The sequence below is a fragment of the Festucalex cinctus genome, chromosome 5, assembly GCF_051991245.1.
Source record: "Festucalex cinctus isolate MCC-2025b chromosome 5, RoL_Fcin_1.0, whole genome shotgun sequence".
Classification (NCBI taxonomy): Eukaryota; Metazoa; Chordata; class Actinopteri; order Syngnathiformes; family Syngnathidae; genus Festucalex; species Festucalex cinctus.
In genome coordinates this window covers 4,563,591-4,587,679 of record NC_135415.1, presented here as the reverse complement: position 1 = coordinate 4,587,679, position 24,089 = coordinate 4,563,591, and the positions used below count along the sequence as shown (strand labels likewise).

Here is a 24,089-nt window from a genome sequence, read left to right as displayed (position 1 = left end):
CCCGGCCAGTTTTGGTGGTGTAGAGCGTTTACACTTAGGTGTACAGGATGTTACGGGTAAAAAAGTAAATCGTGATCGAGTCAGGGGTTTCTTAATCGAGCAAGATGCCTACACCTTACACAAACCCGCTAGAATCAATTTCCCACGAAACAGGGTTTTTGTCCCAATGGCGCTGAATCAATTTCAGGCAGACCTCTGCGATATGCAGGCCCTGGCTGGCGTCAACGATGGATTTAAATATTTACTGACCGTCATCGATGTTTTTTCAAAAAAAGACTACGTACGCATTTTGAAGGATAAGACGGCTCCGCAGGTAGTTAAAGCTTTTGAATCTGTTTTGTCTGAGAGTGGGACGCCTCGAAAAATACAGACCGACGCGGGTAAAGAATTTTTTAACAGACATTTTCAGAACCTGATGAAAAAACACAACATTGTTCATTTTGCTACTGCCAGTGATCTGAAAGCCCAGGTTGTTGAAAGGTTTAATAGAACTTTAAAAACTAGAATGTGGAGATATTTTACGGCCAGAAACATCGACGTCGTACAAGATTTAGTAAGTAGTTATAACGAAAGCTACCATAAATGTATAAAAATGAAGCCCAATCAAGTTACTGACGGAAATACTCAACAGGTTTTCCAGAATCTATACGGTAATATGCCGATAGAGCAAAGTGGGAAATTAAAAATGCGTTTTAAAACAGGAGATGTGGTGAGGATATCTAAATTAAGAGGAGTGTTTGATAAAAAATACGAGCAGAGCTTTACGGACGAATTGTTTACCATATCTGAATGTCTTCCTTGTTTTCCACCCGTCTACAAACTGAAAGATTATGACGGGGATGTCATAGAAGGATCGTTTTACGAAGGTGAATTACAGAAGGTGAGCGTATCAAAAGACCACACATTCCATATTGAGAAAATCCTTAAAAGGCGCACGGTGAGGGGGCAGAGACAATTCCTCGTTCGTTGGAAGGGATGGCCCTCGAAATTCGATAGCTGGGTCCCCGCTTCTCAGATTGTAGACGTTTAAAAAAAGAGTTTCAAATACAACTTGTATCAGAAGCCGGCATGGATCCCTTACACGATGGAGGATTCTACGTTACTCTACCTTCTAACGCTAGTATGGATGTGTATACGGACAACACAATCTCACAGTTCAGAGTGAATTTGGCCCAACACATTGATCTCGAAGGAAGTTGGGAGGTGGCCCTGACTGAGATTTCATACCCTCGTAGTTGGATAAACGTACCCGAAAACCAGACTACTTCTATATAAAAGATATGACGCTTTCCAAAGCTAAGGATGCAAAGAACTCCGAGACAGCTAGGGGGTCTGATAAAAACGAATTTGTAACCCACACCTTAGATATTACATCCGGGGAATATGAAGATCTTGACAAGCTACGAGAGGCGGTTCTGTATATTTTAAAAAATAAAATAGGCAACCAAATTTTACTCCATTACGATATTAATATGCGGAAATTTCTTTGGATGTCGTCAACCGGATGTTATAAGATCCGCTTTAATGCACCGTTGGCTTACATACTTGGTATGAAGGAAGGACAATGGTTTACTATAAAACCTAATTGGTTACCTGCCCCGTACCCAGCCGATATAAAGGCGGGTCAATACCATTTATACGTTTATACAGACGTGGTGCAACACCAGACGGTAGGGGATGCCTATGCTCCGTTATTGAGGACTGTTCCGATCGAAGGGAGATACGGGGAGTTTATTTTTAAAACTTTCAACCCTGCTTACTACCTGCCTATTAGTAGGAGACATATTGAAGAAGTAGGAATACAGATTAAGACGGATCAGAATCAGCCGGTTAATTTTAAATACGGAAAGATAATTATTACCCTGCATTTTAAACCGAGGTAAAAAACAATGGTCGTGATGGAGACACACCCTGACCTGTATCGCTTTGTTAATTATTACGAAACCCAAGCAGGAGGGTCGCTTCCGGGTTTTCACGGGGCCCCTGTGCAATATGGGCGAGGTTTGGGCTCCATTTTTTCTAAACTTTTCCGTTTTGTCGTACCTTTAGTCAAAAAAGGTTTTACAGTAGCGAAACCTCACCTGCAGTCGGCGGCTAAAAATATTGCCATGGATGTAGCAGGACGTGCGATGGAAAGAATACAGAGAAGAGAAAAGAATCAAGATGGATCCGGGTTAATGGTTTTGGCTCGAAGACCTTCGAGGAGACCGATAGGTCAGAGACTGGTTACTCATAAAAAGCGTAGGCGTGCAGTCAAAAGGAAATCAGTCTCAAGAAGGAAGCGCCGAAGAAGCAACGCCGACATTTTCTCTTAAACAATCTGACGAAAATGGCTCTTTTACATCACAAGTCGCAAGAATGCACTCTGTCGGAATTAGATTTGTTCTCACCCCCAATGACCCAACTTTCGATAGAACAAAGCCAATACGTCGAAATTTCACCCTTATCAGCTTTGACGGAGCAAGGACCCATTGAATTCTTCATACCGGGGGACGGTTCTAAATATATGGATCTCTCGGCCACAATGCTTTACCTGCGTTTGCGAGTAACACACAGAGACGGCTCTCATCTGGGCCCAACCGACCACGTAGGCATCATTAACTATCCGTTAAACACAATATTTACCCAAGTAGATGTTACATTAGGGGATAGACTCATCTCACAATCAAGCGCTACTCACCCTTACAGAGCTATGATTGAAACATTGTTAAACTTTTCAGAGGATTCTCTCAAAAGCCAATTTAGCACAGCCATGTTCTTCAAAGATACACGAGGGCGGATGGATTCAACATCGCTCACGGGCAATGATGTTAATGAAGGGCTGGTTCACAGAGCCCAATTGATTGAGAGGTCCAGGGAATTTCAACTCCTAGGCCCCATTCACTCGGATATTTTCTTTTGTGAGAGATACCTCTTAAATAACGTGGATCTAAGGCTAAAGCTAACAAGAGCCAGCGATGATTTTTGTTTAATGAGTCCCCCCGACGCTGATTGCTCTCTGAAGATAATAGGAGCCACCCTTTTTGTAAAAAAAGTAGCGGTCGCACCGGCCGTTTCTTTGGGTCACGCAGCGGCTCTCCACAAAGACAACGCGCTGTACCCCCTATCGAGGATCAACGTAAAGACTTACTCTATACCCCAGTTATCGAGGATCTGCCATCAAGACAATCTCTTTTTGGGACATACGCCAAAGTATGTGGTTTTAGCACTCGTCAATCACAGCGCTTTTGTGGGGCGGAAGAATTTAAATCCTTTTAACTTTGCCCACCACAATATTGAATACCTAGCCCTAACTCAAGAAGGGCGGCAGATCCCATCTAAGGCGTTTCAACCCCAATTTAACGCAGGAAACGCAGTGCGCGAGTTTCATAACTTGTTTTCCTCGACGGGGAGGTTTTTAAAAGATTTACCTCTAAGTATAGACCACGAAGACTTTCAACAAGGCTATGCTCTGTTTGCCTTTAATCTAAATCCTAGCCAGGACACAGAGGCTTTATCCCCTGTGTCCAGCGGTACACTCAGATTGGAGAGGAGATTCAGGACCCCGCTTCCCCATACCGCCACACTTATTGTGTACGCTTGTTACGACTCTATTTTAGAAATTAACTCGAAGAGGGAAGTGTTAATGGACTATTACTGAGGAGATGAACGGAAGGGAATTGGAGAGTTTGATGACACGTTTACAAGGACATTTATTTGGAGGCGTTTACGCTTCGGACGAGTTATCCTCCTTGAAACCCTCGCCCCCCATATACTATATAGTTAATACACACCCCCGCTCTAAACCCGGAGAACATTGGTTGGCTCTCACCTTGGAAAAGGACGACTCTGCATCTTTTTTCGACCCCTTCGGCTTTCCCCCTGATTTTAAATATTACCCACAAAGTATAAAGTCTTTTCTGGAAAAGTATTCTAACCGTATAATTTACCATAATCGCCAGTTACAACACGAACTGTCAGCGGCCTGCGGCCCTCATTGTGTGTACTACCTGAGCCATAGAGGGTGTGGAGAGTCTTACCAGGATGTGATGGACTGCTACACCAACGATGTAATCAAGAATGATGCTATGGTATCTGCTTTTGTTCGGCGACACCGTTTTTTTACCTGCAAACCATGCGGAGGACAAAAATCATGTTCTTTCAACAAATTTAAAAAATGTCATTGTAACGGATTATGTTTTTCAAATCATTTATTCAATAAAAGCAATTTAAAAGGCAATACAGAGTGATGTGTTTTTCCTTACATAAAATAAGTGTCATATTTAAAACCCCTCCCACTTTATAGTCAAAGCAGTCCGTTTTCTTTTCTTTTTCCCGTTCGAAGATTCCTTAACAATGGGATTAGATGTATATGAGCCGTTTTTTAGACGTCTCAACTCCTCGCGTGCATGTGGGTTAGAAACCGTTGTTTCGGGTATATTGAGTTCTGAGAGGGTGTGTAGAAACTCGCTCCAACCTCTAGGACCTTGCGATGAAACATTCTTGCCGATGAGATGTTTGAGTAAATCAGTCATGTGGGATCCTCTGACGGGCTTACCTCTGAAGATGAATTCGCTGCGAGGAGTCCAACCTCTTTCGTCGGTAGACAGTTTTCTTAAAACATAATCGGCGTTTTTACGGTAACGAGAAGGGATTGTTTGGACGATGTCGAGCCAGGCTTCATTCTCCAAACCCGTCGCTTCATCTGATGGGGATGTGTTTGATGTCTCAGCAGGTAGAGTCAGGTTGATTGGTTGTCGTTCGTTTTCCCCTTGTTTGAGCAACCCTAAATATCGTTGCATCAAGGATTGGTACTTTTTAATTTTCTCATACTGGTCTAGAGAACTATCTTCTAGGACCTCCTTCATTTTAAAATCCAAATTACGCTCCGCCGTCTCTCGAATGGTTGGTTCCGGCCTGCTTAAACGTTCCAGTTGGTGAGGTGAGACAAGAAACATTTTCTGAGCTGTTCTCAAACTCATGTTGGTTAAAGTTTATTTATTTATTAGACCGCCTAAAAGACTTCCGAGGACAGGGGCGAATGCCCCCAACAAGGGTAAGATAAAACCACCCTTTTGAATCAAGACCGCACGTTTTTTCTTCAGACTTTTTTTCTTATCGGCCAATTCTCTGGTCACCTTCTTTTGCTTTTTTAGCCTCTTATACTGCGAAGGACTTAGCGGTATGTGACCTTTTAAGAGATTTAGAGCAATCTCGCAGAGAGCTTTCACCAAGCTAGCGGGACCGCGCAAAAGTATGTCTTTACGTTTCTTGGGCTTGGCGTGAAACAAAGTTTTGAGCAGCGGAGCATTTCTTTTTAAAAGCTTCGACATCTTATTAAGTCTTGGGTATGTAGACGGTAGGCCACTGATGAGCTAGTAAGCCCGTCCTCAGTCTATATTGATCTGGACATGTCGGGGTTAAATCCACTAATAAATACCCGTGAGCGTCTTTGGTAGCGTCTTCAAAGCTTTCCAAAAAATACTTTTTCTTTGAGGGAAATATCTGATTAGCCAAAACACTCGTTTGTAATTTATCACGCGGGTTTTTAAACAACACCATATAATTACTGTTGAGGCTGATTGTCCAGCTGTATTTACCTTGATGAAAAATGTTCTGCGTTAACATGATGAGGCTCATATTCCTATGATGTCTATATTGGGTAAAAATTCTTACCACCTCAGGGTGGTCCGACGCCTGAAAGATGACGTCGTCCAGAATAACCAAATGACTTTGACGCGCTGGAAACAAACTTTCATCCTCAAAAGAATCAGGGAGACCTTTCACAAAGTTAATATTTTTATTCAGCTTTTGAAGTTCCTCGTACAGAGGTTGAAAAGAAGTGTAGATCCATACAACATTGTCAGGAAGACTTTTCATAACATGGTTACAATTTTCCAAGATACTTTTTACAAAATATGTTTTTCCACACCCGCTTGGTCCAGATATTAAACAAGAAAAGGGGGGTTGAAGCCTCGGATCAAAATCAACTTGATTTAACTCCATTTCACAAAACACACTAATAACCGAAAGGCAGGTGCGTCCGTGGGGGATAAGACGTCTCTTGTCATATACTACCCTGAACTTTTTCATGAATGACATGTTTTTTAGGTGAAAACCCTTTTTGTTACGCACGATAGTGTGTTGAGGCGTTTCAATCGTTCTGGTTTGTGTGCCTGATGAGTCAATGTACCCTTCGACTAAATTCTTGATGCTGTCAAAATTGACGCGTTTGCAAGTGTCATGGGTCTGTGTGATACCTTTTACCTTCATTACCGTTTTCATGCTGTTCCTAGTTTGGTAGGCGTAACTTTTAGGACCCGCTGAAACAAACTCCTGAATGCTATCTCCTCCCAACTCGTCAGTCAAATCCCCCAAATAGTCACCTAATTCCAAAGGACTTTCGCTGTCTTTGACTACATAGACGAGGCTGTCCGTGTCGGTGTACAAAACACTCGTCTGCAGTCGCTCCAAATATGCGTACATTTTTAGACGTGCATAAGCCGTGGTCATGCATGCTGCAAAGATGTTAGCGGTTTTGGAGGGGGGGGACGTTGCAACGTCGGTGGTAGCTGTACTGCACGATCGACCTTTGATCGTTGAGGAAGTGAAAGGCTTTGATCTCGTACACCCCCGAAAATAACAATTCAAAGAAGCGTTCTGTGCTGCTTACAATCTCTGTTTTATCCAAATTATCACGCTGTCCCAATTTGCCCCAAAAGTTGTTGAGGCATAATTTAGACACCTGCCTCTTACCCGCATTCACATTTATTTTTGAGGGGTCTAGTCTAATACCTTGGTGAGTCTCATAGTTTTCGATGTACTTTTCCCTACCTGCCTGATCAACGACGTAGGAAGGATACCCCGAGGCCTCTTGCTTCCCTTTAAGGAATGTATCGATGTATGCTTTGAAGACGTCGCTACTCGACGAGTCAAAATGCCACACCTCCGTAATTTGTGATACGGTGTAGCCCAGCTCGAGAGCCTTGTTGAATTCAGGCGTAACCCAAACACCGGTTAAGGCTCTCTCGTCATCGTTATGCGAACACGAACTTTCTTGATTGTTAAGTTCGGCGCACGTGCGACAAAGTGTAAACACCAGTTTACCTCTTGCCGTTTTGTAGGGCAGCAGGGGGAAATAGAGGCCTCGTGGAGGGTTGACTTTAGCTCTGATGAACCCAAAATACTTTTGGGGGTCATCGAAATTGTCGTGAATGATGGTAGGATGTCCTAACGGATAGGCACATGTGCTGTTGACAAAAGGATAAAGCGATGTAACATCGACGTACATTACACGTTCACTGGGGGCAGCCGTATAACGTAACACGAAGGCATTCGTTCTCCCTCCAAAAAGAGCTTTACGTGGTATAAGAGGCTCAGGGAATTTTGAATTGCGCAAGAACTCTCTTACATCCGGATTTGACTTTTTTAACCGCAGCCACTCATGCTCCCACATCAACACAAGCTGTACACCGTGCTTGACTTTTAGATCCTGTATTTTCTTTTTAACCCTGTCAAACTTTTCTTGAAACGGTCGTTTACTCATAGGACACTTTTGAGTAGGATCGTAACATTCACGGCATCCGTGATAGAAACATCCGAGATATTCCCATACATATTTTACGCCGTCTATCAAAGCGTACCCGTCTACATAGTACTGCCCGATCTTGACCTCCCCCTTGTTTAAGGCGTGAATAATAGGTATTTTTTGGCTGTGCGCCACCCACATTAGGTATTGGATCGAGTCGCGTGAGAATGATTTGGATTGTTGTATGTAATTATCGGTCGGCGTAATAGCCAATGTTTTAGGTGTTAGGAAATTGTTCCGGAACACCTTCATGCAGGAGGAGGCGATAGTTACAGAATTGAACGGGTCTGTACCAGTCGCATTAAGAAACTCCTCTCTAAATTTCTCACAAGCTGTCGCCAAAATATTCACATCATTTCTGCAGTACATTAGAGCTTCCTGAGCAAAATTGAAGGTTCCCTTACACGCTACCTCGTACCATTCAAAAAACTTTGTACGATGGACCGTCGACATCAAATGAAGCCGACTACTTACACATTTGAAACTAGAGTAAGAACAACACGCTCCATGGCTGCCTTTAAGTTGGATTTAGAGAAACACAACTGGTCTGAGGTTTATTCAAATAACGATCCTGATATTGCATATAGTGAATTTCAGTCAACCATTATTTCTTTATATAATAAACATTGTCCATCAATTAAAATTACAAGAAAGTATAAAGGTCCAAATAAGACATGGATGACGAAGGGAATACAGAATGCATGCAAAAAGAAAAATAATTTATATAAAAGATTTATTAAATTGAGAACTGTGGAAGCTGAAACAAAGTACAAGATCTATAAAAATAAATTAGCAAATATTATTCGAATAAGAAAGAAAGATTATTACCATGAATTATTAGAACAGAATAAAAGCAATACACAAGAAATATGGAAAACACTAAATCATGTAATTAAAAAAAGTTCTAAAAAAACAAATTTTCCACAATATTTTATAAAAGATAACGATGTGGTAATTGATGAAATTTCTGACATAGCTAATAATTTTAATGAATATCTAGTTAACGTGGGCAGTAACTTGGCAAACAAAATCCCAGAGCCAAGAAACAAACGTGAAATAGATAAGAACATTGTAAATAATTCATCCACAATGTTTCTTAATGATGTTAATGATATAGAAGTATTAAATGTTGTGAAAACATTAAAAAATAAAAAGTCTACTGACTGTCTTAACATTGATATGACATTAGTTAAAAGTATTATGAAATATATTGTACAACCTTTTACATATATTTGTAATTTATCATTTAAAACTGGTATATTTCCATCAAAAATGAAGATAGCCAAAGTCATTCCTGTTCATAAAAGTGGAGAAAGACACACGTTTAATAACTACAGACCAATATCATTGTTGCCACAGTTCTCAAAAATTCTAGAAAAATTATTTTCATATAGACTGGATAATTTTATTGAGAAACATAAGCTCTTAAGTGAAACCCAATATGGGTTTAGAGAAAAACGGACCACCTCAATGGCAGTCATGGAGCTTGTAGAAGCAATATCTACCGAAATAGATAATAAAAAATTTACTGTTGGGATTTTTATGGATTTAAAAAAAGCTTTTGATACTATAGATCATTCTATATTAATGAATAAATTAAATAAATATGGAATAAGAGGTTTAGCTTATAAGTGGATGAAAAGTTATTTGGAAAATAGATATCAGTATGTGCAGTTTAATAATGTACAATCAGAACACATGAAGATCACTCATGGAGTTCCCCAAGGGTCTGTGCTTGGCCCTAAATTATTTATACTGTACATAAATGATATTTGCTATGTCTCAAAAATATTGAAAAGTGTCTTATTTGCTGATGATACAACTTTCTATTGTTCAGGAGAAAACCTGAAGCAGCTTCTGACTACTGTGGAGTATGAATTGAATATAATAAAAAAATGGTTTGATGTAAATAAATTATCATTGAATTTAAATAAAACCAAGTTCATAGTTTTTGGCACTAGACAAATCACTCATCAAGTTAAAATTATGGTGAATTCAATTGAAATAGAAAGGGTGAATGAAAATAAATTCCTTGGAGTTATTATCGATGATAAATTATGTTGGAAGCCACACATAGAAACTGTTAAAAGGAAAATGTCAAAAATTATAGGGATACTCTATAAAAGTAAGGATGTTTTAAACATGAAATCATTATATATATTATATAGTTCATTATTATTACCATATTTGACCTATTGTGTAGAATTATGGGGAATGGCATATAAAACAAATACTAACACCGTTTTCAAATTGCAAAAGAAAGCTATAAGAATTATTAATGGATCAAAATATATAGAACCAACACATCCACTATTTATTAAATTAAATGCAATGAAATTTTATGACTTGGTGGATTTTAAAATAGCACAAATAATGTATAAAGTTTATAACAATTTACTCTGCCACAGTACTCAGAAGTTATTTGAAATTAGACACAGTCCTTATGATATAAGGGGTACAAGTGTGTACAAAAAACCCAAAATAAGAACAAATATTAAGCAAAGGTGTGTATCTGTAAAAGGTGTTGATCTGTGGAATCATCTGGAAATTGCTCTGAAAAATTGTGACTCAATGCTGGAGTTTAAAAAAATGTTTAAAAGTAAAGTTCAAAAAAATTATCTATGTCAGACCAGAATATGAAAAATGTACATGTATGTGTAAATGATCTAGATAGGTATTATGGTATATGTTTAGTAAATTTATGTATATATGTTTTTGGTAAATGTGAATATGTTAAGTGCACTTGTGTATATGTATGTATGTATATGTGTATATGGATATATATATATATAACTTGGATTATATATATCATTTATTATTATTATTATTTTTTTATTTTTTATGTTTTTAATAATTAGTCAATTAAAATTGTATTAATAATGAAATAAGTTTAAATATATTGAGTAAAAGGGGTAGGACTAGATAAGTTTTTAACTTCTTCCTACTCCCTTTTGAACATGTAAGTTATGATTGATTGAATGATTATTTTATTGGGATTTTCTTCTCTTTTGATTGTTGTTTTCTGTTTTATTTCTGCTGTTCATCTGTTTATATGTTCAAATAAATGTACAAAAGAAAAAAAAAGAAAAAAGAAAGACATACGCTCTACCCCATAATATTTTGGATCAGGGTAGGGACCGATGTAATTTAAATGGTCTAGAGAGCTGAAGCCATGGGGGAAATACCCTTTAGTTTGATCGATGAAACCTAGAGCTTTAGGCAAGGAGCTGAGGGGCATCGTGAGGAAGGACAAGGAGTCGATGTACCCCAGTTTGTAGTCCGTATCTGAGAAACAAATGACTTTGCTCCCTTGCATAATGACGCTGACATTAACCCCCATGTCTACCATTTTGTTTAGAATGATGTAAGCGTCAAAACCTTTGGCGTTGTGAGCGATTAGTTTAGACTGTTCAAAACGAGGGTTCCTGACATAATCAAGAAATTGTTCGACGCAATCAAGACCCAACCAATGTTTTTCCACCCCCTTTGTCGATTTGGTACACACTAGGTAGGGTTTGTGTTTACCGTCAGCACCTACGAATGTTTCAAAATCGTAGTAAATTATTTGTTTACAAGGCGCTTCCGGTTTTAGAGGCTGCATGTAACACAGATGAGGGTTTCCTCTCGCCTCATCACCGCCCTTAGGTAGAACCTCTCCACATACTGTGCATTTGGCTTGAGGGCATTTATGTTTAACATTCTCCCCCTGTGATTTGACGTAATATTCCACACTGCATTCGCTACATTTTTTGTATTTCTCACAGTTGCTAGTCTCGGATTTTAAGGTCTGTCTGCGTTCTTTGTGTTTAACGAAGCAACTCTCGTTCTGACATATTTTGTTACAATCGTTACAATGAATGGCTTTGAACGGTTGTTGTTTGCAGGTAGGGTCGAGACAGATGTGACAATGCCCCTCACAACTATGTTGTTCTTGGTTTTTATGCCCTTTGTAACATTGTCTGCAAAAGTAGGATTTCCCTATGAACTCCTTAACCGATTTTATTCCATAATAGTGTCCGTCTAATAGCAGTAAGAACACTGAGTCCTCTGATTTGGGGTATTGCGTCTCAAAAAAAGACAGGGGGCGTTCGCAATCCGCTCTATAAGCTATAACGATTTTGCGTTTCACAAGCGTTTCAAATTTGTGTACGTCCCTCAGACTAACGGCAGTCTCACAAGTCAACCCCACGCTTTGCTGTAAATAACGAGCCCTCTGTGTAGCCTGATCAACAGTCAACGATCCGTCAAGCAGGTATGCTAACGATCTTGCAAAGCATAATTTATCATTTTTGTCATACGTTATGTACAAACATCTCTTCTTCTTTTGAACCATTTCATCATTTGTAGTCAAAATTAGTTTGCGTTTGGCACCTCCTCCGCCATTAACATCAAATACAATCTGTACAACAAGTTCTAGACTATTGTCGGCCAGTACCTCTGTATTAGATTGTGCGATGCGATCTAGCAAATTATGGACTGCGTCAGTTACGTCATTCGGGTCATTAACAGCATCTAGGTAACAGTGCTCCCTCACATTTTCACCCACTATTTCTGCTTGGACTATATCACCGCGACTAGTCGATCTGATTACCTCCTGCACAGCTTCATTCAAATTATTGCCAATGTTCGTGTAGAAGGCTGCAAAATCAAGGGGGTCTTCGGGTCTCGTTGTATTTAGACGTCGTCTTATCTCCAAGTTGTTAAAATTCGGACGCCTAACTTGTCCCCCCACCTGTCTGTTTGTGTCTGAAGATTGTTGCAAGGTGGATTGTGTACTGGGGGTTGGTGCTGGGGGATGTTCTGCTTGAATGTGTCGATGTACCCGAGACTGTTGATTCCGTGGGTGTGTCTGGGAATGTTGTGAAAATGATACAGAGGATTGCTGTTGGTCATTTCTATGTATGTCTGGTTCAAGTATGTCCTCAACGGCTTCGCCGTTTGAAGTTGACTGGTTAAGACGTGCAAGAGCCCTCTCTAAAGGATTAAAGAAATCAATAAAATCCTCAATGTGTCTTATAGCCACAAACGGATCGCCATTATCGTCGACGATTTCATCAGGCATTTGAAAAGGCTCGATTTGCATAGAGATCTCATCGTTTAAGGCATTTACAATTTCAGCCAAATCTTGACCTACATTATCTAAATCCATGTCACCCCCCTCAGAGTTTTCCATTTCAGATTCTCTTTCAATCGGTGGAAACCCGACGAATTCACCTTCCTCTTCGGCCCTCACGTTTTCACGCCTTAATAGCTCTTCTTCTTCTTCTCTTTCTTCTTCTTCTTCGTCAGATATTATTATGACCTCAGGTTGAGCAGTCTCTGGGACCGTCTCGCTCAGTATATCACCACCTATAATCATACAACATTACCGGTTCATTTAAAAAATAGTAATACATAGGTTTTATTTTATTTAAAAAAAAGGAAATTTACCGTTCACTCCTGCAGGTAATTCGTCATCCAATTCTTCCTCATCACTCGTAATTACGAAAATCTCCGGCTGTCTAACCCTCTCGTTCACATCCTCATTCAATTCTGTAAATATCCATTACTAACAGTTAATTTTAAAGCAAGAAAAAGCTCTAAACGTTTCAAAAAAAGAAATACTTACGCCGGATTCCTGTCACAACATCGCCATCTTGTGACGCTGAATAATAATACAGTTGAATTTCATCCAACAACGCTTCTAATTCTGTAAAAATTCAAATTTAAAATAAGAAATACGAACTCATTCACTCATTCAAAAAAAAAACAAAAACTCCTAACTCTATAAAATTAAAATAAATGTAAAACAAAAAATACATATTGATACAGACTTATTCCAAAATCTCTCATAACTTCAAAATAAAATAAACGCTATAAGTATAAAAATAAAGGCATGCATCATTCCATTAAATAAATAAATCACTCACTAAGATGCTTGCTTTTCCAGAAGCTTCATTAAGATGTAGTTTTTTTTTATTTCATAGCAAAAACATTAATAGAAGTGAATATAAGTGCCACATTTGTATGAGTATATATACATATATAGATAATATCAAGAGTTAATTACCTGGATTCATCTTGGAAGCTCAGAGCCGATACCTCTTGAGAATTTTTCAGAGAAGTGAGTGTGGCATTGCGAAGGCCTCATATTTATACATAGAGGAGGGTGTGCAAAACGCAATTTAAAATCCATAAATTTCTATTAGACCCTCAGAAATGACCCTCACAATTAGCGTATCCGTTCTACTTCAGCCTAATTTAATTTTATGACCAGTACCCCTCTGTTCTCACAGGGGTGAGGAGACTGATACCGCCGATGACCTGCTCACCATTTCCTTTTGTAAAATTGATACTGATATAAATGTAACCGTCAGAGTACATGCTTGTTTTTGTAATATATTTTAGGAAGCGTTGTCTTTCAAACTAACAACATTATAGCCACCGTTTACCTCACACTTCTTCAGCCACCCCGTCTGTCCTCACACTTTTTTGACCCTCATGCAGCCATACATGCGCGCAAGGCCTAGCACAGACATACATTTGACCTCCCCATGAATCTTTGACTACATCTGCTTCCCCCTACTCACAGGAATATTGAACAATCGCCTTTCTCAGACCAAAAATGCCCCTCACAATTAGCTGCGTGTCCGTTCTTCTTCAGCCTAATTTAATTTTATGACCAACACCCCTGTCCTCGCAGGGGTAAGGAGACTATCGCTGATGATGGCTTTTCACCAATTTCTACATAAAATTATCATTATAAATAGAATCAGATCTAAGTAGATGCATATTTTTGTAATATGTTTTAGGAAGTGTTGTCTTTTCAAACTAACAACATTATAGCCACCGTTTACCTCACACTTCTTCAGCCACCCCGTCTGTCCTCACACTTCTTTGACCCTCATGCAGCCATACATGCGCGTACGCACACACAAGCACAGACATACATTTGACCTCCCCATGAATCTTTGACTGCATCTGCTTCCCCCTACTCACAGGAATATTGAACAAAAACACCAAACAGCAGTTCAGAGTACCCACCCTTTTTGGAGTCCTTGGAGGGTGTGCTGGAGAGCGCTCCCCCTGGGGACTTCATCGTTCTGCTGGGGGACTTCAACGGTCATGTGGGCAATGACAGTGAGACCTGGAAGGGCGTGATTGGGAGGAACGCCCAAAATCAGAACCCAAGCTGTGTTCTGTTATTGGACTTCTGTGCTCGTCACGGATTGTCCATAAACACCATGTTCAAACATAAGGGTGTCCATATGCGCACTTTGCACCAGGACACCCTAGGCCACAGTTCAATGATTGTCATTGAGTCCAAGTGGGCCATGTTCCGCGCCTCCATTGTTGAGGCGGCCGATGGGAGCTGCGGCCGTAAGGTTGTCGGTGCCTGTCGCGGCTGCAATCCTCGAACCCGCTGGTGAACATCAGGGTTGCGGTCAAGCTGAAGGAGGACTCCTATTGGGCCTTTTTGGCCTGTGGGACTCCGGAGGTAGCAGACAGGTACCGGTTGGCCAAGCGGAACGTGGCTTTGGCGGTTACGGAGGCAAAAACTCGGACATGGAAGGAGTTCAGTGAGGCCATGGAAAACGAACTTCCAGACGGCTTTGAGAATATTCTGGTCCACCATCCGGCGTCTCAGGAAAGGAAAGCAGTGCACCATCAACACTGTTATAGTGGGGATGTGGTGCTGGTGACCTCGACTCGGGAGGTTGTGAGTCGGTGGGGAAAATACTTCGAAGACGTCCTCAATTCCACCAACACATCTTTCTTTGAGGAAGCAAAGTCTGGGGACTCTGAGGTGGGCTCTCCTATCTCTGGGGTCGAAGTCACAGAGGTGGTTGGAAAGCTCCAACTACTTTTTTTTTGCCATGACAAGACACGACTGCAAGATTTATTTATTTTTTTCTGGATGACAAAAACATGACTGTTCTGCGAGTGATTGACAACTGGCAATGAATTGGTCACAAGTGTGGTTACATTCCTCAAAGGTTGATGACGACAATGCACATTGCCAGGTGCAATCAATCATATAAACCTAAAAGGGAAACACAAGTAAACTTAACAAACATTTAGCAAATGTGCGTGTCATTTCACAGAACTTTGCAGGTGAGGATTGAGGAATTTACTTACTGATAGTCTCTGCAGAGCCTCCAGCTTTTAAAGGCAGGGTGTCATCACTCGAGTCATGCAGGAGTAATGTTTGGGTCTTGTCTCATGTCTGGGGTCTAGTTGGGGTTAGGTTTGAGTTCATGTCCTGTTAAGTTTGGTTCACGACCGTGAGGTCAAGTGTCTGTTTTGTACTGATATAAAAAGCGTCATATAACCATCTTCTAGTTTCAACTAGTTCTAGGCTATTTTCAACCTTTAATCCTTTAGGTGATCTTTGGACTATGTGATGTCAAGGACAATCTGTAATACTATGAGATGTTATGCGATGTAGAGAATCTTGAATCACATTACTGGGTCAACAGCCAATCAGATAATTCCATGTCAGAACTGGTACCCGCATGTCTAGCCACAACCAATGAGATCGATTCACTGCCTTTATAAGCTGTTTGAGAAATGTGTGTGTTGCCGGATTATTGCTCAACTGTTCCTGTGTACCGCTCTCTGAAATGTCAAAGTTTGCTGACACAAGACTCTTGTGAAATGTTGTTGATGAGACAACAAATTAAGACCTATTGCGCTGACATCAATTAAAAATTTGAATGTCTAACAAGAACAGAAAGTTTCAGGAATGTGATAACAAAATGAAGCATGTTGATGGTTTAAAGTGACTATTATACAGTGAGTTATGTTTGTGAATTACTGTGTCCTTTTGTTTCAGAGAGTAAGCTATCAGACAAAAAAAACCACCATTGATGTGAGGACCATTGCAGAGCTGGAGGGGGGTCGTGTTAAGGCCGGCAAGATTATGGAGTGGAAGGACCAGATCATTGTTCCTCCTCTTCCTCAGTCATCCCTTGTTGGTTGTGACCTCATAAAGATTGAATACTGTGTTAGAGTAAGACAACTCATCTTTATTTTGCTTAGCTACAAAGGTTAATAAATTAATTCATACAAATCAATTGGTTACACAAACCCGTTAATTCCTGTTTATGGTTTGTTTAAGTTGAGCATAGACCGTCACTGAGGAGCGCTGAAGAAGAGTCAAGTAAAACTATTAAATAGCTGTTAAAATTAACCCAAAAGATTATTATAATAAGTATTGTGATATCCGTGGCAGGAGATGATGAGTTTCCGTGCACCGGTTGTTGTGGGCCGGTCAGAGTAAAAAAACACAGGGCTGTTTTCTCGTCCCAGGTGTACCCATGGTGAACAGCTAAGGTATTAATATACTAAGTAGATGTTTCTGTTATAAATGGTCAAATAACAAGGCTACTGTAAAGATATTTCAGGCATATTGTTATATAGAGCAGCGTTTAGTGCAAATCTGGAACAGATGGCAAACTGTTGTGATTTTATATATAGACCCTTCCAGCTAACCTCACTGCTTAGCTCCCGCTCCGTCTCCCAGAGGGCAAGCCTGCTATAACAAATGAATGTAGCGAGCTTGATTTTCGGCGAGCTTTTTCGTTAAAAGGTGGGAAATAGGTGTCAGAGTGTCAAAGTGTCAGAATAAAACGTCCAGAGTAGGGCTCTACATTACTGCGACACATTGAAACCAGTCGTTTGGAGCCGCTAGCTACAAAAAATGGAGGGCAAAGTGGAAGTTAGGGTTGTCAACTGTCCCGTTTTAGCCGGTACTTCCCGGATTTTGGACTAAAATGTTATGTCCTGTACGGGACCGCTAAAGTCCCGTAAAATAATGCTCAATTCTTACACGAAATGCAGCAAACGGCATCTTGGCTATTTATGGACCACGGCGGCTCCCGTAGGTTGACATGTGACAAGGAAGTTGCTCGTAGCCAATAAAATGAGTCGCTGGGTGTCACGTGAAGTAACTTCATTTCACGTTTAGGTGAGATTGACAGCTAAGTTAGCCAATGACAATCGGGATGGGGGTGGGGGCGGTCAGATGCGGGTCCTTTGACGTACAAATCTACTTCCGCAGCCAGAACGCGCTCGCAGGTCTGCTGAATGACCACGGACGTCACTTTTATGTAGCAAGCTGGGTCTGTCTTTGCCTTTTTGTGGATTAAAAAAAAAAAGTGATGCAAAGCGACGTATTACAATGGGAGCAACACGTCTCATCCAAGCTGACACAGTTGATATATCGCTGGAATTCCTGTGAGTCCTCACGTCATAACGTTCACACGATCACATGTTCAAGTGAGTGGGAAATCTTTTATTTTAATCAGTCAAGCCACACACACCCACACGCACGCATGCACAATTGTTGAAACAATACGTCGATCACTAATTTCATGGTGTCAATTGTCATTCATGAAATCGTGTGTGTCCGTTTGTGTCGTCTTGCTGTATATCGAAGTCTTCAAGCTATCTTAGCTTGCTAGCTGCTAACAAACAGACCGCACGTTTACTAAACATTCCTCAGCAGAGATCAAGCCCGAGTTAGTGTTAATTGTGATAATCGTGTTAAATCGTTAACGTTTTGTTCAAAATTACTTTAATACTTATAGGGATGTAACGATAAGGGCAATATCGTGATATCGTGATATTAAAACTGCCACAATATTGTCGTTGTCATGTTCACAATATTTAAAAGGAACACATCTGTTAAAAAAGTCAGGTTGACTTCCATTTGTGCAGTTCTAGTACCCTCTAGTGGCTACTTTATTAGTGCAGTTTAATTTTCATTAGGGATGTTTTGGCCATCTATGTTTAAAATCTATGCTAATTTCCAGATGAAGGAGAACCTAATTTGCTTGTGAAGCGATTAATGTGTGCTTGCATTAGCAAATAAGTGCCTCAATATTGTTATTAGAGATTGTAGGTGGTTTATATGCATTGCTGTTATGTACAAAAGCACAATATTGTGCTTTTTTAGCTCATTAGGGCCCGAGCAGCGACCGCTGCGAGGTCCCTTTTGTTTTTGTAAAAATTCTTCTTCTTCTTCTTCTTCTTCTTTATTCTCCGCAAAGGATCGCGATTTTGGGTACCTAAACATTCATGAACACTCACCGAACTTTGCACACTCCTCAGGCCCGGCGAAAAATATGATATTATGAAGTCGTCATAACAACGCGACTCTATAGCGCCCCCTAGCGTAGAAAAATAAAAACCAAGCAACGAAAATTGGCAGGCAAGTGTAGCACCCCGAGACGCACAAAAAAAGTCTATTGGGACCATGCAGCTAAAGTGTACAGGAAGTGAGTTATGTTTTTTTTAATGTCCAATTTTGGCCTATTTGGCACATTCACTGTGCTCATGCTTTTTCCCCCTTTGACAACATTTTTCATCCAATTGACTTCAAACTTGGTATTTATCATCTCAAGACCTGAGAGAACAACTGGGCAAAAAATCCTGCCTTTTCGAAATACTATATGACGGGGGCGGGGCATCAAATATTGCCTTTAAAATTTCATTTGTCCAGAAAGAGCAAATGCTTAATAACTCCCATGTTCAAGCTCCAAAAAATCTCAAACTTCTCATGCAACTTAATAGTCACGGCCTGAAAACATCTATATGATAAAATTAAGTTTTACATATTTTCGCCAAAGGGCGTGGCCGCTACGGTGACGCAAAGTCTGAAGATTTTTCGTGACAATAAAAGCTTCATTAACTTGACCGAGATGATCCTATCTTCTCAAAATTTCACACATTTGATGAGAGTCCAGCCCTAAAGACATCTACGAACTTATATTTCATCTTACTGATAGCGCCACCTAGTGGCAATTTTTTTTCTTACGAATTTTCTTCTACGTTTTTCTCCAAACACGTTAACTGGACCTACCTCATATTTGCTCAGATGAGGGTTTCGGCCTTCATGATGTCACAACACGAAGTTTGTGAGTTTTCGCTAATTGCTGTGGGCGTGGCTAAGCGTTCACCAAGAAAACCACGCCAGTTTTGAGGGTCTAAACATGCACAGAAACTCATGAAACTTGGCACACACATCTGGCCTGGTAAAATTAGCAATATTTTATTGTTGATTGTGCTATTTTTACAGAAATGACTCAGTAGCGGCCCCTAGAAAATTTCAACGAAGCAGCCCCGCTTATACGTTTAAGCAAGAACGACGAATATTTTTAGGTGTATGAGGGAGCCCAAGACCTACAAAAAGGTCTCTTGGACCCATGTGCTAAAATGAATAGGAAGTGAGCTACGAATTTGTGAATGTCCCATTTTTGACGATTTTTGCACATTTACAGGGGGCATACTTTTGCTCACTTCTCCTACACGTTTCATCCGACTGAGTTAAGACTTGACCTGGACCATGTCAAGACCTGAGCCAACGACAGGGGGGGAAATCTTGACTTTTCGAAATACTATATGATGAGGGCGGGGCATCAAAATTTGTGTTTTGCACTGAAAAATTTTATGCTTAATAACTCCCCGGTACATGCTCCAAAAAATCCCAAACTTGACATGTATGTTTATAGTCAAGGCCTGAAGGTATCTCTATGACAACATTCAGTTATATATGCAGTGCCACCTAGTTCTTGAGGCATGAAAAAAAAAATACCCCACTTACGGTATTTTTACAAAAATTGTAAACACGTTTCGCAATGAAAAACGATATTCTTGATAACTCCCCGGTACATGCTCCAAAAAATCCCAAACTTGACATGTATGTTTATAGTCAAGGCCTGAAGGTATCTCTATGACAACATTCAGTTATATATGCAGCGCCACCTAGCTCTTCAGCCATGAAAAAAAAATACCCCACTTACGCTATTTTTACAAAAATTGTAAACTCATTCTCAGTGGGATAACTAAGTCATTTATGAATATTCTGTTACTTTCCACCACTCAAAATGTTCACTGGCATCAGACCTATCCAAACATACATATTTTTTATTTAGTTTTATTTATTTTTGATAGCCTTTATGGACGTTAAAAGAAGTATCGTGAATGAAGGATATGCTTAATAACTCCCCGGTACCTGCTACTAAAAATCCCAAACTTGACATGATATTTATAGTCAAGGCCTGAAGGTATCTCTATGACAAAATTCAGTTATAAATACAGCGCCACCTAGTCCTTGAGGCATAAAAAAAAAAACAACAACCCCACTTACGGTATTTCGAACAAAATTTGTGAACTCGTGCTATAACTAAGTCATTTATGAATATTCTTTTACTTTCCACTACTCAAGATGTTCACTGGTATCAGACCGATCTGAGCATAAGTACTTTTTTTAAATTTTGTTTCATTTTTTTTTTTGATCGCCTCTATGGACAATAAAAGCAATGACTGTGCAATGAGTACAAGCGATGATGGGTATATATACTTTTGCAAAAAAAAAAAAAAAAGTCAGGTCAACTCTTTCCCGAAAAATAAAAAAGGACGCTGGTTTTTGCAGATCTTAACAATAACCAAAACCCATTGAGCTTGACACACACATCACACCTGTCAAAAAAAAAAATCACATGTAAAGGTTTATCATGGCATGTTAAAATTTTTTTGCTCCTAATATGCCAGTACCCCAACGTGCGAGTACCCCAACGTGCAAGTACCCCAACGTGCAAGTACCCCAATGTGGCCCAGGCTGCGAGGGCCCTTTATAGCTATTTTTTTTTTTTTTACCGTATTGTGATTTTTTTTCTTTTAAATATCGCCAACCCCCCCACAATATTGTGCTAATTATTGTATTGTGCCCTTCATATCGTGATATCGTATCGTGATTTTTTGATATCGTTACATCCCTAAATACTTATGCAAAAATGTATGAATGTTTCACGAAAGCTAATATGGCACATTCATAACATCTGCCTGGAATTTACAATCAGAGGTTAATGTTATAACCCACTGTGTATGAAAAAGAGAAAAACTACCTGATATAAAGTGATCTGAGCATATCCTCGTACTTTTTGTGGGTGCAAAGCAGTTGCGTCGTAGTTTCAATCTAGCCACCATGCTCGTCTTTCACTCCTCACTGTCTTCCGTTTGGTTTAGAACGGTCCTCAGGTGTGTTGGCTGAGAGAGACATGAAAAACAGACTATTTCCAAATTGAGTAATCCAGAAGGTTATATTTTCTTAAATTGTTGTCACGTGACCCAGGATTTTTCTCCTTATCATTTAGTTACAAGGAAGTAGAGTAATTTGATGTGAATTGAGATTGGAATGTGGGTCAGTAAATTCTAACTGTTTCAACTGTTCATCTCTCTTCATCCAGGTCAGCCTTAAGTCTCCAAATGTCCTCTTGACGTTACCTCTTCACATCGGGAATGACTCTTTGGACAACACGTTTCACCCATCCAGAAATGAAGCTCATCGCCCTTCTGCCCATGTTGAAGGCAAATCATCTGCCTCAGCTTCTGCCTCTACATCAGTCCCACCTCCCCTTGCCCCCAAACCGACTCCTCGTCCTGCTCCTCGGTCCAGACTTTCTTACTCAAATACTCCAACCGCTCCACCGACTGAATGCCACCAAGCCGTCGAGAGTGGCACACCGATGAATAACAGCTCCACAAATCGGCAATCGCAACTTGTGTCACCAACTGGATTTAGTTATGCTCCTGGCCTCTCTTTCTCTACCAGCCATCAGAACCGGTCAGGCGCAGGCCCCGAAGAACCTCCAGCCAGGGGTGCCGTTACTTCTAATGAGAACACTTCTATCCCAGTGTTAACTCCAATTACCCTGCCTCCAGACTACGGAAATTTATCTTACCCACAAGGTTAGTTGGCATATTTTCTTTCAGGCTGTGCTCACATGTATAGTAAGTGGAGTTGTTGCAAGAATTTAGCAGGGGTTGGAGATTAATATACAACCATGGAGATATTAGTCTTCTTTTTTAATTGTATGTGGAAATAGGCGTTTCTCCACCAACAAGCCCAGGAACTTTGAGTTCTGTGTAAATGGAGTTCTTGGTTGTAAAAGTTCAGCAGGGAATTTAGAATTGTGTTTCCACAGCTTCACAACTCTCTTAGAGTTCTCGGTAATTAATTCAAATGAGTTTGATTGAGACCAGCAGATGTAAAAACACCCCCAAATTTGACCAATCCGCCGTGGCCATTGCAGCCTGCCCCCTCAATGTCCCTGCCTGGCTCAGCAAGACCCTGCTGCTGAGATAGTACTTGGATGTCCCCTGGGGAATTTAATTAACCTGGTAATTGTTGTTGGTGGAAAAACGCGCAAACTGAATTTTACCAAGGTGAACTGAAAAGTTCTCCAAATGTTCCGGCAGTGGAAAAACACCGAATGTCTCCTTTATTATTTGCTATATTTATTGAGCCGCTTGCACGAGCTATACGTCAGGATAGACGGATCCAAGGAATCCACTCCGGGACAATAGAACATAAAATTAATCTATATGCCGATGATATATTACTCTGTTTAGAAGAATCTGCTATCTCGTTAGGGGAAGCATTTATTAATAACTACATTCTCTCACTTATCAGATTACTCTATTAACTGGACAAAATCAACATTATTACCTATTACAGAAAATTCATGGAACCCCACAAGTCAGGATCCACACTACTCCTTTCCTACAGGTAATTTAAAATACTTCGGGGCATATTCACTAAGAATGCGCTGCGTCAGGTAATAGCGCGAAATATTGCACCACAACTGCACCCGCAGTCTGCGCCCAGTTACCAACCTATTCACTAAGGATATTGCTCTAATCATATACCGGCGTAAACACGCCCACAAAACTGCACCTGATTTACCACACAAGGCAGTGGATTTGCGCCAAGAACATGGTTGTTATAGTAACAGTTGCGAGAAAGATGACTTTACAGAGAGTAAGCGTTTAGAGCACCATTAAGCTGTACAGAGCAGAGAGGACGACGACGACGTCATTCATTCATAAAGTACAAATTATTGGTGCGATCGTTTTTTTTTTTATATATATATTTTCAGAGGTTGGCGTGGCGTATGCATCTGGCACGTAAAAAATGATCGTAAAATGCCTCCGTGCCATTGCCGATCAGCCCGGGTTACGTTGTGTCCTAAAACAAACATACAAAGATTTTCCCCCCTCCCTCTCTTTTCTCTCTCTCTCTCTCTCTCTCTCTCTCTCTCTCTCTCTCTCTCTCTCTCTCTCTCTCTCTCTCTCTCTCTCTCTCTCTCCTCTCTCCTCTCTCTCTCTCCTCTCTGCGTGATCTGCCGTTGATGTTGTGCTGCAAATGGCACGTACTGCTGTCATGATCGAGATTGCAGCAGTTAATACATGCTTTCCAAAAACGTTATTTGCGTCACGCAAACAAGGTGGTGCTATTTGCGCTGGTGTTAGTGAATTAGACGCTGCATATCAATGAGTCTCATTTGCATTGGGGTGGGTTTATTTTGCGTCAAATATATGCAAATTACCTCATTTACATACACGCAAATAACACCGGCGCACCGTGATGCAATCTGTTCGGCAGAGCACTTAGTGACGGATTTCCCCATCTGCACGTGTTTAGTAAATTAGGCGCTCGCAGACTGCTCCATTTTTGCCGGTTAGCGCAGTGCAAAGG

The 24,089-nt window shown here is 40.4% G+C and overlaps 1 protein-coding gene and 1 long non-coding RNA gene across 6 annotated transcripts in view; one reads left to right on the top strand and one right to left on the bottom strand.

Annotated features, from left to right (window-relative positions):
* The window catches only part of arrdc1a (arrestin domain containing 1a), a 40,205-nt gene that overhangs the window by 9,291 nt on the left and 6,825 nt on the right, over positions 1-24,089 (top strand). For 2 of the 5 annotated variants that reach the window (XM_077521916.1, XM_077521917.1), the window contains 2 exons: positions 16,383-16,559; positions 21,799-22,300. In XM_077521916.1, the coding sequence (XP_077378042.1) occupies positions 16,383-16,559; positions 21,799-22,300 (679 nt within the window). Of the gene's footprint in view, positions 1-16,382; positions 16,560-21,798; positions 22,301-23,024; positions 23,121-24,089 lie in introns of all 5 variants that reach the window. The other 3 variants (XM_077521914.1, XM_077521913.1, XM_077521918.1) reach the window with 3 other exon arrangements.
* On the bottom strand, positions 10,765-13,248 carry LOC144019475 (uncharacterized). The gene is made up of 3 exons (XR_013283685.1): positions 13,176-13,248; positions 12,998-13,099; positions 10,765-12,916 (listed from the first exon to the last, which is right to left on the bottom strand). It is a non-coding gene; the product is annotated as an uncharacterized LOC144019475 (long non-coding RNA).